At 37.8% G+C, this 13,522-nt stretch overlaps 1 protein-coding gene across 1 annotated transcript in view; it reads right to left on the bottom strand.

The window, feature by feature from the left end:
• The window catches only part of LOC134208862 (uncharacterized), a 98,291-nt gene that overhangs the window by 21,809 nt on the left and 62,960 nt on the right, over positions 1-13,522 (bottom strand). The window contains exons 7-10 of the mRNA XM_062684806.1: positions 8,597-8,785; positions 8,380-8,538; positions 8,137-8,271; positions 7,870-8,076 (exon numbers count right to left, since the gene is read on the bottom strand). Of these exons, the coding sequence (XP_062540790.1) occupies positions 7,870-8,076; positions 8,137-8,271; positions 8,380-8,538; positions 8,597-8,785 (690 nt within the window). The remainder of the gene's footprint in view (positions 1-7,869; positions 8,077-8,136; positions 8,272-8,379; positions 8,539-8,596; positions 8,786-13,522) is intronic.

The raw sequence follows: 13,522 nt of genomic DNA, 5'->3' as shown, positions 1-13,522 counted from the left end.
TATGGAAAATTTTCGAAAATTTTATTGTAAAGATACATAACAACCCCTATTTTCAATTGTAAAAGTCCCATTTACCATACATTAAATGGTGCAAAACCATAACTTCGAATGTGATTTTATTGTCAAAATTACATTATATTTAATGGTCGCTCTTATGTAATCAATGGTGATGTAACAATAGAATTAATGATATTTTTATGATATTTTTTATTCGGGTTTTCACGCCTCATCGCGGAATCGAAACACACGCGACGCGGCAGTCAATGAAAAGAACTTTACACTGATTTGATTGCTTGACTTCGTAAACGATAATCGTAATCGAGAAAACGTCCGTGCGTCTCAGAAGCTGAGCGATAACTTGAGAAACTGAATTTCAAAATGTGTGGTATGGTGAACTTCGTATCTGAAGATTTTTCTACAACTCTGCTTAACAAATCGTTGTTAGAATTTCACTGGAAACGGAGGTAATGTGCTAGTTGCAGTAAATTATACTAAATGATAACAAAATATCATTTAATCAGTTTTAGTTACTGCAACTAACGCTTTATGTCCGTTATAAGTAGAATTCAATTAACAAATTATATAGAGAGTTGAGTTGTAACAAAATCTTCGCACTAGAAGTTCTCCATACTAAACGTTTTAGAATTCAGCATCTGGAACGATTTATTGACAATCTACTAGATGATCAAACCTAGATTACTAGATGATCAGTAATATCCTTGGTCTTAAAGTTTTCCAGAGGTAAACAAGTTGTTGAAATCTGCAAATGGGATTAATTAAAAAAATTAAAATTGTTGATAGATGAAGTGGGTTTAAAGTATCATCGTGTTAGCCTCATGATATACGAATGCAAAAATGGTAATCTGGCTTAGAATCCTCGCAGTTAATAACTGTGGAAGTGCTTAATGAACACTAAGCTGCGAGGCGGCTCTGTCCCAGTGTAGGGATGTAATGCCAATAAGAAGAAGAAAAAGAAGAAGACCCTCAAAACCCAACAATGTCCTCTCTGGTCGCAGCTTTTTCCACTATCTAGCCTTAAGTTATTTGGCCAATAAAGGCCATTTGGTCGAACAGTTCCATTGGCTGCAAAAAATTGGTGGACCGAATAGCTCAATTGGCCGTGTATGCCCTTTGGCCGAAATGGTCGTTTTTCAGAAAGCGCAGTTTGGCCGAAAGGAACATTCGGCCGAACTGGTAATTTGACTAAAACAGTTGTTTACCCTTACAGATTTTTGACTGCAAATGCCCTTCGGCCTAATAGATCATTTGACCAAAATTGCAAATTTGGTAAGAATGGTCATTTGGCAGAAAGATCAAGTGGCGTCCAAAAATGTCCTTTCTGTAAAACAATTATTTGAGACAAATGGCATTTTCTGCGGAAAATGTCGTTCAGCTGAATTTATTATTTTGCCACAAAGTCGTTTAGCCGACCAGGTCATTGAGCAGAAAATGTCGTTTGGCCGAGAACCAAACGGCATTTCAGCCGAATGTTCCTTTCAGCTATATGTCACTTTCGGCCAAACTACATTTTCGGACAAACCGTTTTCGACCTGATAACAGTTTCGGAAATACGTTCAATTCGGTTTAATGGGATTTGGTTAGATGACTTTTGGCTTAAAGGTCAGTATCGACTTTAAACTATAGAGAGGTTACGAAATTTCGTCCAATGGTCGTTTGACAATAAGGCCATTTCGCCATATTATATCTAGAGTGCTTTGAGAATAGGTCGTATGTGCAAAAGAGAGTCTCTCTTTGCCTCCATTCTCTTTCGATTATTACAGATCTATAATAAAGTTTACTTCAGATTTCTTGGCAGATATCTAAAGATTATAGCTTTGTCTAGCGTTCTGAAGTGAAAATGTGGCAAAATATGCAAAACTAGCTTATGTACAAGCGAAAGAGAGCGTGAACAAAGAGAGCCTCTCTTTTGCACATACGACCTATTCTCAAAGCAATCTAGATATGTTCAGCAATTGATATTAGGCCGTATGACTTGTTGGGTCAGATAACATTTTCGGCCAAATGGCCCATTCTGTCAAACTGGATGCCAAATGGCATTTTCAGACTGATGACGGTCAAAGGACCATTTTGGCCAAACGACCTGTTAGGGAAAACGACCTTTTCGGCCAAGTTACCAGGTCGTATTTTGATTTTAGCCATTGGAATTTTTCAAAAGTTTCAGTTTCGAATTCGTTTCAGTTAGCGAATGTCGTTTGATAACTGCAATACTTTCTTGATGTCAGTCGACGTCAGATGCAATAGAAGTGTACCTGATTGTGCAGCGAAATACAGCTATCATTGACGTCTACATCGTTTTGAAGCTCAGCGTTCCGATAACTGAAAACTGTTGCAACTATCGCATTACAGTTAAAAGGCATGGAAGTTAAATTACTTGCAGTTATCGAACGTCTACTGTACAAAGAATTTATCGTAGAAATTCAAAGATTAATTCAATAAACCCCGAGAAATTTTCCGTTGAAATCTAAAGATTATTTTACTGAAATCTACATTTTGAGCAATCTTCCGCGGAAATTGTAAAGAACATTCCGTTGAAAAACCGGAGAAAATTAAAGAATTTCCTTTGAAAACTCCTTAGAATCTCCCGCGGATATACGGAATAACTTTCTGTTTTAACGTTGGCCATGCCAACGTATCCGTCCTAATTATTTTAGACTGAGCAAGCCAACCCTAAAACACCTATTTTACCAGCCGCATTCTTCTACAAGTATAAAGAATTTTCTGTGTGAATTTTAAAACATACTTAACTGAAACTCAACATGAGCTTTCCGTGGATATTCCGAATATTTTCCTGTAGAAATTTGGAACAATTTCTCGTGAAAATGCTGAAGAATTTCACATGTGAATTTCACGAATTTCATGCTGAATTCACAAACAATTTGCTTTGGGATTTCCAAAGAGCTTCTGTTGGTAAATCTAAAGAATTCTCGCTTAACTTTTCAAAAGGTCCTAAGTAACATTTTTTTCGTAATTTAATCTGAATAATGCAATCAATATATTTCATGTTAATCTGTTGATTGCAATACTCAAATTAAATCATGAAAAAAATGTTACTTAGGACCTTTTGAAAAGTTAAGCGAGAATTCTAGGAACTTCAAAGTAGTTCCATTGGGAACTCCGAAAATATTTTCCAAATAAATATTTTGGAAAATTTCAAATAATTTTCAAAAATTAGAAGATTCTTCCGTTAATGTCTTGAAAATATCCCGAATAAAAGCAAAAATAAAATTAAAGAAACGTAATAAAAACAACGCCGCCGCCGCCGGCTAAAATGGCTTTCGGCGTGACACCGAAAACGCCGCCACCGCCAACCCAAATTCTTACAAACGCCGCCGCTGCTGAATATCAGACCGGCGCACACCTCTAGTCGTGCAAGTGTTCAAGCGGAATCCCAATGCTTCGGTCAGACATGTAGCCAATAAGTTAAATCTGTCTTTTGTTCAGAGGATCCAAATCGAGATAAACGGCAAAATACGGTGGGAAAGTAACGGGCTCGAAAACTGTGCACACAGATGCTGACGAAGCCTCATCGTCTCATGATGAGACTTACGTCTAGGCGGAATTCTGGTAAGAAATGAGCAAATTCATGTGTCAAACGTAGGGAATCGTTCGTGATCACCAATACTGTAAATGGGGAGATCTATACCTCAAGGAGCCAGAAGTTTTGCAGAACCTAAAGAGTGGAGTTAAGTGAAAAGTGCGATCGTACGGTTATGGTATTGAAATTAGATGAAGTAAACATTTTATATACAGCGTCCTGGCCCAACTAACATTTAATGTCAATGTAAATGTTATTTCAACTCGTCTATAAGGCTTCAATCTGAATATGTGTGCTAAACATATGATCAAGAACTTCTATTCAATGCTTTTACCAGCAAATCTGGCGAATCTATACAACTGTTTTTGATGTGCCTGCACAACTCCTTTACAGCATGTTACACATTTTTTTCTCAATCTTTACTAAACCATTTAGTAATATAATTCGCTTCAATGGCGCTTATTCAGGTTGTAACCAGTGGTGTGTCTGTCGTTTCGAGATGTGTGAGATTTTCGCGTTTTTATTCCGTGTAATAAATATATGTTATATAATACCAAGAAGAAATTTGAATATGCGCTAAGCATTACAACCACCCATCACCCACCGGAAAAGATGCAGCCACACCACACATAGTTCCGCTATTCACCACCAGTGGCAGGATCACGGAAAACTGGACGGCCATTGGGGGGTGGCGTAGAAGGCGCCATGATAAGCAAAAGGCTTGGAGGGGAAGTTTGCTTGGTCGAGAGTTCTGAAAGGATATTCGCCATTGCTTGGAATCATTTCCAAAGCGATATCCAAGCACGATAGACGTCTGAAAAAACAACCAGTTCTAATAAACCAGTAGAAGGAAGTAAAGTGAAGCCTTGTGAGACAGTGGAAGCTGTGAAGCTAAAGAAATCATCCAGGACCCCTCTTTTCTTTGTGGGTTCAACGTCGGAGCTGCCCGTGATTGTTCCGGTTGAACCAGCCAGATAACGTGACCAGTTGCCGTCTCGACATTACGTACCAGGATCCGAAAGCGGTCCGAACGTCCAATAAGGATCAGCCCCGGCATAACGTCCCCCAATTGTCCGTGGACGCCGCCATTTTATTCGGAGCTTCGCGACGCCGTCAATTTCGTCCGCGAATAGCTCGGTGGAGGAGGACAGGCGGCTGAACATCGTTGTGGAGTCGGAAGCAGTACAGAGGCGAGCGTAGGAAGAACGGCCTAGAGGTCAGCGGACCGGAGAAGGGGCCCCGCCAACAGAAGAGAAGTAGTGAGAAGGTGAAGAAGGTATGAGATAGACGGTTAAGGAAGTGGGAGAAGTGAAGGTACCTGTGAGCTGAATAAAGTGGGTGAAGTTGCTAACGGTATTCAGGTGTTTTCTTGGTCGCGAGAGATTCAAGCGCGTATGCCGACCCTGAGGTTTTGAGGAGGGAGTCTCATGTGTGTCGAAGTGAGGGCTGCCCCATTAGTTACAAGGTTTTTTGAATCTGTTAAATAAGTTTTATACAGCCACTGAAATCAATTTGATTAAATATTATTTGAGAGGAGAGTAAATTTCGGAGTTTATTAATTGTTTTTTTTTTTTGGTGAAAACTCAAATATCAATTTTGTTGCTACCTAGACTCGAACTCCTGACCTCCTGATTCAATGGCCGCTGCTCTGTCATTACCGTCACTTTGACATATGTAAATAGCAAAGAAAATTATGGATGTGCTTCTTCGCATATCCTATAGGTTGTTTTACTAATAGCCTATTCAGATTGGGCTATTTATGACTTTGTTAAGTGAGAGGGTATCCAATTATTACGAGGTGTTCAGACTGCAGCAAGATAATATATCTTGACGTTTCCATGTTTCCTCATTTGCACGCTAATACAGGGTTGAATTCAAGGAGAGTTTTAAAATTTAATTTGCGAAATCAAGCATTTGTGTGGCGACAATCGAACATTTTTTTCTGAACAAAGTTTCTACGAAAAAAAATATAAAAAAAAAATATGAAAAGGGATTTTCGAAGAATATTTGAAGCTCTCATTAAGGATAATGAGCGAAGCTACATTCATTAGTTGGGTGCGCCGTTCTTCGGGGAATCAGACTATTCCTCAATTTATTTTTAAGTTTAAAAAATATTTTGATTCTGTACTATGATCGAACGGAGATTTGATAGAAAAATTTAGATACCTCTGGGAATTCTCACAAATAAATAAAAAAAAGGACGATTGGACTTATTTTCAAGAAATATTATCGAACTAAAATGTATTTCCACCAGTATCTCCATGTCCATGTATGAAGGGCAACTCAGCAATTTAATTTTTTTTCAAAAATGGAAACTGAACCATTGCGTTCTACTCGACAATCAATGATACAGCTTCTAACAAAATCGAATCGTGTGAATGTGATATAATTTAAACTGGATTTTGGATGAATTAATGCATTACCAATCCATGTTTTATTTAAGGTTATTCTACTTTATATATACATCCCATTCAAATCGTACAATTGTCCCACGTGAAAAATGTTGAAATCCAAAGTATATTAAGCCATTCAAGGAGCAGAATAGAAACAATTTATGAAATCATGTTTATTCATCAAATATATTCGTTTTACCACCATTCCTACGTTTTAAATTGTCTTCCGCTTTGTTCCTTGAACTTTGAAAATTTATTCGATTTGTTCTATTAAATCTAGGTTTAAGTTAAATACTTCATGTTAATTCTAGAGAGCATCTGTTTTTAAACAATTCATGTTGAATAAGCGGAGAACAAATAATTATCATCATTATTTTTCATCATATAAAATGCTTTCCACAAAACCATCACAATCCGAGTTATTCTTCAGCGCTCAGAAGATTTCCATCTAACATGCATTCGACCCTGCTGCGACAGAAAGAGCATGACTGTCAACTACGAAACGAAATGAAAACAGAGAGAATTTTCTCTCTGGTAAAGAGAGCGTGACGCTTGTCAGTTTTGTTTTGTTGAATTTCTCCATGCATCCCAGTTAGAACGAAAGCTCTCTCGTAATAATTGTTCGTAATAAATTCTTTCTGACTCTTTTTAGCGGGTATCTTTTGACAGCGCAAAATGTATGGAATATTACGTAAATAATGACATCATAAAGCGTATTTACCCTGAAACGCCAATTATTATGTCATTATGGCGTAATCTGAATAGGCTATAACGCTATTTTCAGATTCATGCTGTAAAAACGTTATAAAGAGGCCTACATGCTGCTTTCAGCATATAAGCCTAACATTATGCTTTCAGCATTATTTCAACCATTATTCAAACATCTGTCAGCATGTTCTGTAGACTAACTTTTATGCATCATCAATCGCTGAAATTGCTTTTAGGCAACATTTTCTCGATCCGTATAGATGCTACTCTGCTGCTAATCGTTTAACACGATGTGCTTTACTACAGGTGTGGGCCAAACCCCAAAGTAGTATTTGTTTAACGAAAATTCGCTTTTTGAGAGAGAAACTCTCAGTTGGGTTGCCGAAGATGGCCGAAGGTCGCCGAATGTGACGTCACGTCTGGCATACTCAGTACAATTTTGATAACAGACGTGACGTTTCATTCCTCCCACCCACTGTGGGTGGCAATGTTTACGTTATTTTTTCGACTACTACAGACATAGAGGACTTTGACCCACACCTTTACTGAAGCACATCGCGTTTAACAGTAGCCGTCAACAGCAATATCGCTTCTAAATGGCTTGTTTTCTTACACTATCTGCTAGCATTAATGACAGCGCTCTGTCAGTTGCTATAAGAGCAGGTGAATACTTTCATAGCTGCATTACAGAAATCAATAGCTCATACACAGCTCCGGCAACAAAAATCAAATGTAAACATTGTGGTTTTGACGTTCCATACTGATAAGCTATTAAAAGAAGCAGTATAAGGTTTACTTAAACGTTGTGTAATCTTCAAAGATACAGAAGTTGCCTAAAAGCTTATTGTTAGTGCTATAACAACAGCGAAAACGTTTTCATTGTGAATGCTACTCACCGTAATATGGGAAGTTGCTAACAAGCAACTCAATTACATACATGAGCTCTTAATCGATAAGCTTTGTTGCTAATTCAGACAGAGCTGTTTTATGACTATATGAAAGCTGCATAAACGATAAAAGATGAAATATATTCCGCACAAACTGACTAGCTGATAGATATTTGGGTAATAGTCGAGTTGAAGTTTAAGGGATTATTTGCGGAGGCTTTTCTTTTATTCTGCATTGGCTGCTTTTATTCAAATATTATCCAGCCAAAGGCTAGAAGTTGAAGCTTTTAGCACCAAAATTGTTAGTTGGGGGGTTATTACTTACATTTCAGTCAAGGGTCCCGCTGCCAGTTGTACATGAGCACCTGACGAGTTTGGTATGACCTTCATGGCATCTTGTCGTTGTTGAGTTTGTATGATTTGGGGCTCTGCAATCTTCGCCGTGTGGTGCCCTGCTCGTTGATGGCGTTTTTGTACGGTTGACGAATTCTCGCGATCCAAATGAGCTTGTTTGTCAAACTCATCCGATACTCTGTAGTAGAAACCCTTCAATCAAGTATTGGTTTGAGAAAATGAGAGTGATCTATCTTACGTAATATTGCGGGTAGAAGAAACTTGCTCCAGATGAGCTTCCGACTCGCAATCCGATTTCTGCACCATATCCAATTCGTTGATATCAGTGCTGATTTGCTTCTGTGTGTGTATTGAAATGGAAGCATCACCAGTTCTATAATGTTATACCAAACGATAATATTATTATTAGAAGAAAGAATAGTCGATCTAGTTACGATAAGTTACAAATAAATGGTAGACCATTTAATCTTTATTTACTTACTCGTCTTCATTTTGCACATTGCCTGGAGAAACAATCGTTGAACCAGTTGTTTTATCCACAGAAGAATCATTATGCTTTTCGTTGTTTCCATTTTGTTTACGTATTTTGCTCACAGTTGAAGCGTTGTGTCGGTTGAACTGAGCATAATCTTGCCCTTTGCTAAAATTAAAGTCTTTCTGTCATTAAATTGATTCAAGCGAGAACAAAGGAAATTTACCTAATAGATGCCGGGTAAATGGTCGAAACATCTACAAGATTATTCGGTTGAGTTTCGTGTGAATTTGCTGATTCAGTCGATTGCGTTTCGAGTTGATCATCGGGAGATGTCGTTTTAGTTCCCTGTTTCCCTCTTGTTGACGAATTATCGCGGTTGGACTGGAACTCACTTGCAAATTCATGTTTTGGTCTACAAAGATATGTAATTGACAATATTAAGTTTGTCAAATATCTTACGAAACGCTAGAAGTTTACAAAAAGCTTCATACATTTGTATTTATGTGACTATTCTGTTATTCTCTAAGGTTTTTTTTTCCTGCTAATGAACAGATTATTCAGATATTCTAGGAACAGAATTTTATTATATTGGTAGCTATACGAACATTTCAACTTCGAAGATCCTTCGACATTATCGAACAGTTGAAAATGTTTCGTAAATAGTAAATGGTAAAATTAGTAGAACTATGCATAAATACTGAGTATAAGATTCATATCATCCTGTATTTGCAAGTTCTAGATCATACAATATTTAATATTCAATATTTCGTGAAGTCAAAATCCACAGATCAAGCATCGTACATATACATGAATAATACCTTGTTTTCGTTTGATTATTCATTGCCATCGAATTTTCAAAGGGAAATTCATTCGCATTTTCAAGGGCTATTTTCTAAATACTATTGAAGAGCCAAATGCCACTAGTTCGAATAACACGTTATAGTCCGAAAGTCATCTAGCTGAATTCCTTTTTGGCCGAACTGGACGTTTGACCGAAACGGTTATTAGGCGGAACACCAGAGGTGACATTGCGCATCTCAACTCGAAACGAGCAAACCATATAAACTGCCATACGAAAGTGCTGTCGAATCGAGATGCGCAATGCGGTCCCAGTTTGGCAGAAAGGGTCATAGAGTAGAGTGGGACAAGAGTGCGCGTGGGGTAAGAGTACGTTTTCGATTTTTTAGAGTTGGTTTTCCAAGAGGTCAAAGCCATAAACTGAATAAATTTTGGGGCTGTGGGATAAAAGTACGTAGGAATGGGTGGGGCAAGAGTACGCATGTGAACCTTTAAATTATGTTGTCAAACCCGTATCTCCGGTCGAAATAAGACTACTTCCAAAGCGTAAAGATCCACAACAAAGGAAAAAGGGACCGAAATCGAAAATTATCACAAGTTCGCCTTTTAAAGATAAGTAATTTGGTGTTAGACAGGACTTAGCGAACAAAGCACTGAAGCGAAATAAAGAAAAATGTACTTGGTATTGTTTTACACCTCAACATAATCCGAAAACACAATTTCATCTAAATGATAATTCTCGCTTAACTTTTCAAAATGACCTAAGTAACATTTTTTTCATGAATTAATTCAAATACTGCAATCAATAGCTTTCATGTTGTTCTGTTGATTGAGCTACCAGATATTTTTATTCAAAATAATTCATGAAAAAAATGTTACTTAGGTCCTTTTGAAAAGTTATGCGAGAATTCTTTAATCAAAGTAACATCCATAAATTACGCAACGCTGAGCTAGGAGGGGTTGCGAGATGTATGTCGATTCATATGATTTTTAGAGGATTCGTACAAAACGTGTAAAGTAGGGGGGGGGGTAATGAAATGGTAAAATTTTCCATTACGTAATTAGTGATCTTTCTTTAAAGAAAATTCCTTTGTTCAAGCCATGCGAAACCTATATAGTTACGCGTGAACCTTTCCGATCAACCAGCAAGGTCAGCATAACCGCCCTTGCTAAGACATCATCGCGCCACCGAGTCACCACGCCACCAAGTCACCGTTGTTACCAAGGTGTAGTCAGCAGTTTTGGAGGAGTTCGACCCCGTTGGCCAGGTATTGCAGCGTAGACAGATTTAATTAATAAATAGGGTTCGATCAGCTAACGGACAGTCAGTCTTTATTCAGAGTAGGAAGTGTTAGTTACAATTAGATCTTAAGTAGTGAAACCGTATTAATGTAATAAAAAGTGAATAAAGTTATTTTTTTATAATAAACAGTCTGTGAGACTTATAATTGGCGCAGCCGTACGGAACTGACTGGAGTGAATCATATCACAAAAAAGTGGAATAGTTACGATCAAGGAATGTAATTGTCGCTGAAAAATGCAAAAAACAAGTGACAAAAGAGAATAGCGATAACTCTTTGTCCCCATCTGCAGAGGATAAAGACATTGTTGCGTTCCATTTTATTTGCAACAAACATGGAGAGGTAATTGTTGTGAACTTTTCAAACTGCGATAACTTGTTTATTTTAGAAGTAAAACGCAAATCATGTCAACAGGTGGTTAAGTTTATGTCTAATCTATGATAACTGATACTAATTCAACCAAAAACATCATAGGAAACCGACTAATTCTCAAAATGCGTGGCAGGCGATAATTGTCCTATTCTGTTGCAGTTTGGGACAAACGCTTATTGTGAGTTGAGTTTGTCCCAACATTTACAAGAGAGGATAATGTCGTTGTCATTGGCAATGTTGTTATTTTACATTCCTTGGTTACGATTAATAACCGTGATTGAAGTGATTCCGTGGAAAGTATTCCAAAATACTTGAAACATCCGAAGCACCACAGGGAAGCTTTATCATCAAAGTGAACCGCTTAGGACTTGAGGATCCCCCCGCACTGAACACTTGGACAACCAACACCGTCCAGCCGGGACTACGCACAACGACAGCATAAAATCGTGAGTAATTTTATTTAATTATCCTCATTCAGTGCAACTCAACCGCAAAGCGGGCATCAGTGTGCGATATTTTCATAAACATTCACGTCGTTAGTTTGTACTACCAGATAGGCAAACTAAGAGAGAAGCGAATCAACACTTAACGTGGGCTTCTTGGCAAGTAAGAGAGAAGCGAATCAACACTTTTTAGTGGGCTCCTTATTGACTACTTCACAAACAGAGATTTTTCTTTGTCCCCCTTAAATACGCATTTGACTGTGGTTTTCAGTGGTTTAATTTGATGCCAAAAACCAAGTCAGCGTTAAAAGAAGCTCGAGCGCTGCTCAAAAAGGTACAAATTAAAATTACCGACAGTAGCTCAGACTCAGAAGCTTCCAGTTTAGATTCTGGTGAATTCTCTCATATCCCAGTTGAAGAGACCCCAGATATCTGCTCTCTAACTTTAGAAAACATTACGATGGAACAGATTTCCGCCCAGATGAGTAACCTTACTCAAATGATGCAACAGTTAATGGAACGGCAAGATCAGCAACAACTGGCTATTAACTCATTATCATTAAACCAGCCAAACGTCGCTGCAACGCCGCAACAAAATAGAGGAACGATGGAAGACTTTTTTAAACTTCCCGATCCAATTAAAGTCATCCCAAAATTCGATGGTAGCCGAAAGCAGTTGACTGCTTGGCTCACAACGGTCGAAAACACTTTAGAAATTTTTAAACCCCTAGTAACACCAAATCAGTTTGCCATCTATGTGTCAGCTGTAATACACTAAATAGAAGGCAAAGCTAAAGACATAATTTGTCTTGCGGGAAACCCTCAGACATTCGAGGAAATTCAAGAAATTTTAACCAACGCTCTTGGCGACAGCCGGAGCTAACATTTTACAAGAGCCAACTTTGGCAAAACAAAATGATGGACACCATGTCCATCCATAAATACTATTCAAGGTGTAAGGAGATTACGCAAAATATCAAGACTTTGGCTAAGCAGAAACAGATGTACAAGGATAACTGGGATGCGATCAACGCATTTATTGAGGAAGATGTCCTAGCCGCATTTCTTGCCGGGTTGAAAGAGCCGTACTTTGGTTACGCTCAGGCCGCTTGCCCAGAGGACATGGAAGCAGCCTATGCTTTTGTTTGTAAATTTAGATCCAAAGAGGCCGCTTCCAATATGGAACAACTTCCAACAATAAATAGACAGAAACACAAGAACTTCAGAAACGATGAGAAAAAAGAACAGACGGAAAGACAAGACAGGCAAGATAGAAAATTTGAAAATAAGGAATCAGCTCAACCTATGGATATAGGTTCAACCAGATCAAAATTGACTCTCAACAAGAAACAATTATATAATACCGAAATCGCGGAACCAGATAAATCCTCAGAATCAGAATCAGAAGACGAAAATATTGACCTGAATTTTTATTGGACTCAGCAAAAACTAAGAGAAACTTGAACTACCTACCTTACTTGACAAGTAAAAACTCACAAACAGGACAGACCATTAGACTTTTAATGAATACAGGGGCCAATAAAAATGTTATACGTTCCGGTATAATCACAAACATAACCACCACCAGGAAACCACAGAATTAATAAGAAAGGAAAGGCAAACCTAATTGACAGAAACGTTACCCCACAAATATACTACGAATTGAACTTTCATGATTATTCCGATGGTATTATCGGTTCTGAATTTTTGGCAAAATGTAAAGCTACAATCGATTACAATAAGGAAATCCTTATCATCAACAACCAAAAGATACAGTTTGACAAGTATTTCCCCGCTAGAAGATTATATTCACACACCCTCGAAATTAATACATCAAAAGATGGAGATTGGATTGTCCCTACCTTTCAGAAACTGCACAGATCGATAGTAATTGAACCAGAACTTGATAATTCCACCAACAAAAAATCCATAGTTAAAGTAATTAGTAACAAAAGCTCAGTTGATCCATTAGTGAACGGATATTTTAACCTTAAAGTAAATAATTTTGAAACGATAACACCCGTTGATTTAGAACCATGCTCTTCAATTGACAAAGACACACTATCTAAAATAATACGTACCGAACACTTATCACCACTTGAAAAGGATAGACTCTTTGAAACGATTCTGAAAAATCAAAGCGTACTTTTGAAACCAAGGGAAAAATTGACCGCAACATCTATTATAAAACATCAAATCGCTACCACTGATGATGCCCCCGTCTATACAAAATCT

The sequence above is a fragment of the Armigeres subalbatus genome, chromosome 2 (assembly GCF_024139115.2).
Source record: "Armigeres subalbatus isolate Guangzhou_Male chromosome 2, GZ_Asu_2, whole genome shotgun sequence".
Taxonomy (NCBI): Eukaryota; Metazoa; Arthropoda; class Insecta; order Diptera; family Culicidae; genus Armigeres; species Armigeres subalbatus.
This window is presented reverse-complemented; position numbering and strand designations above follow the sequence as displayed.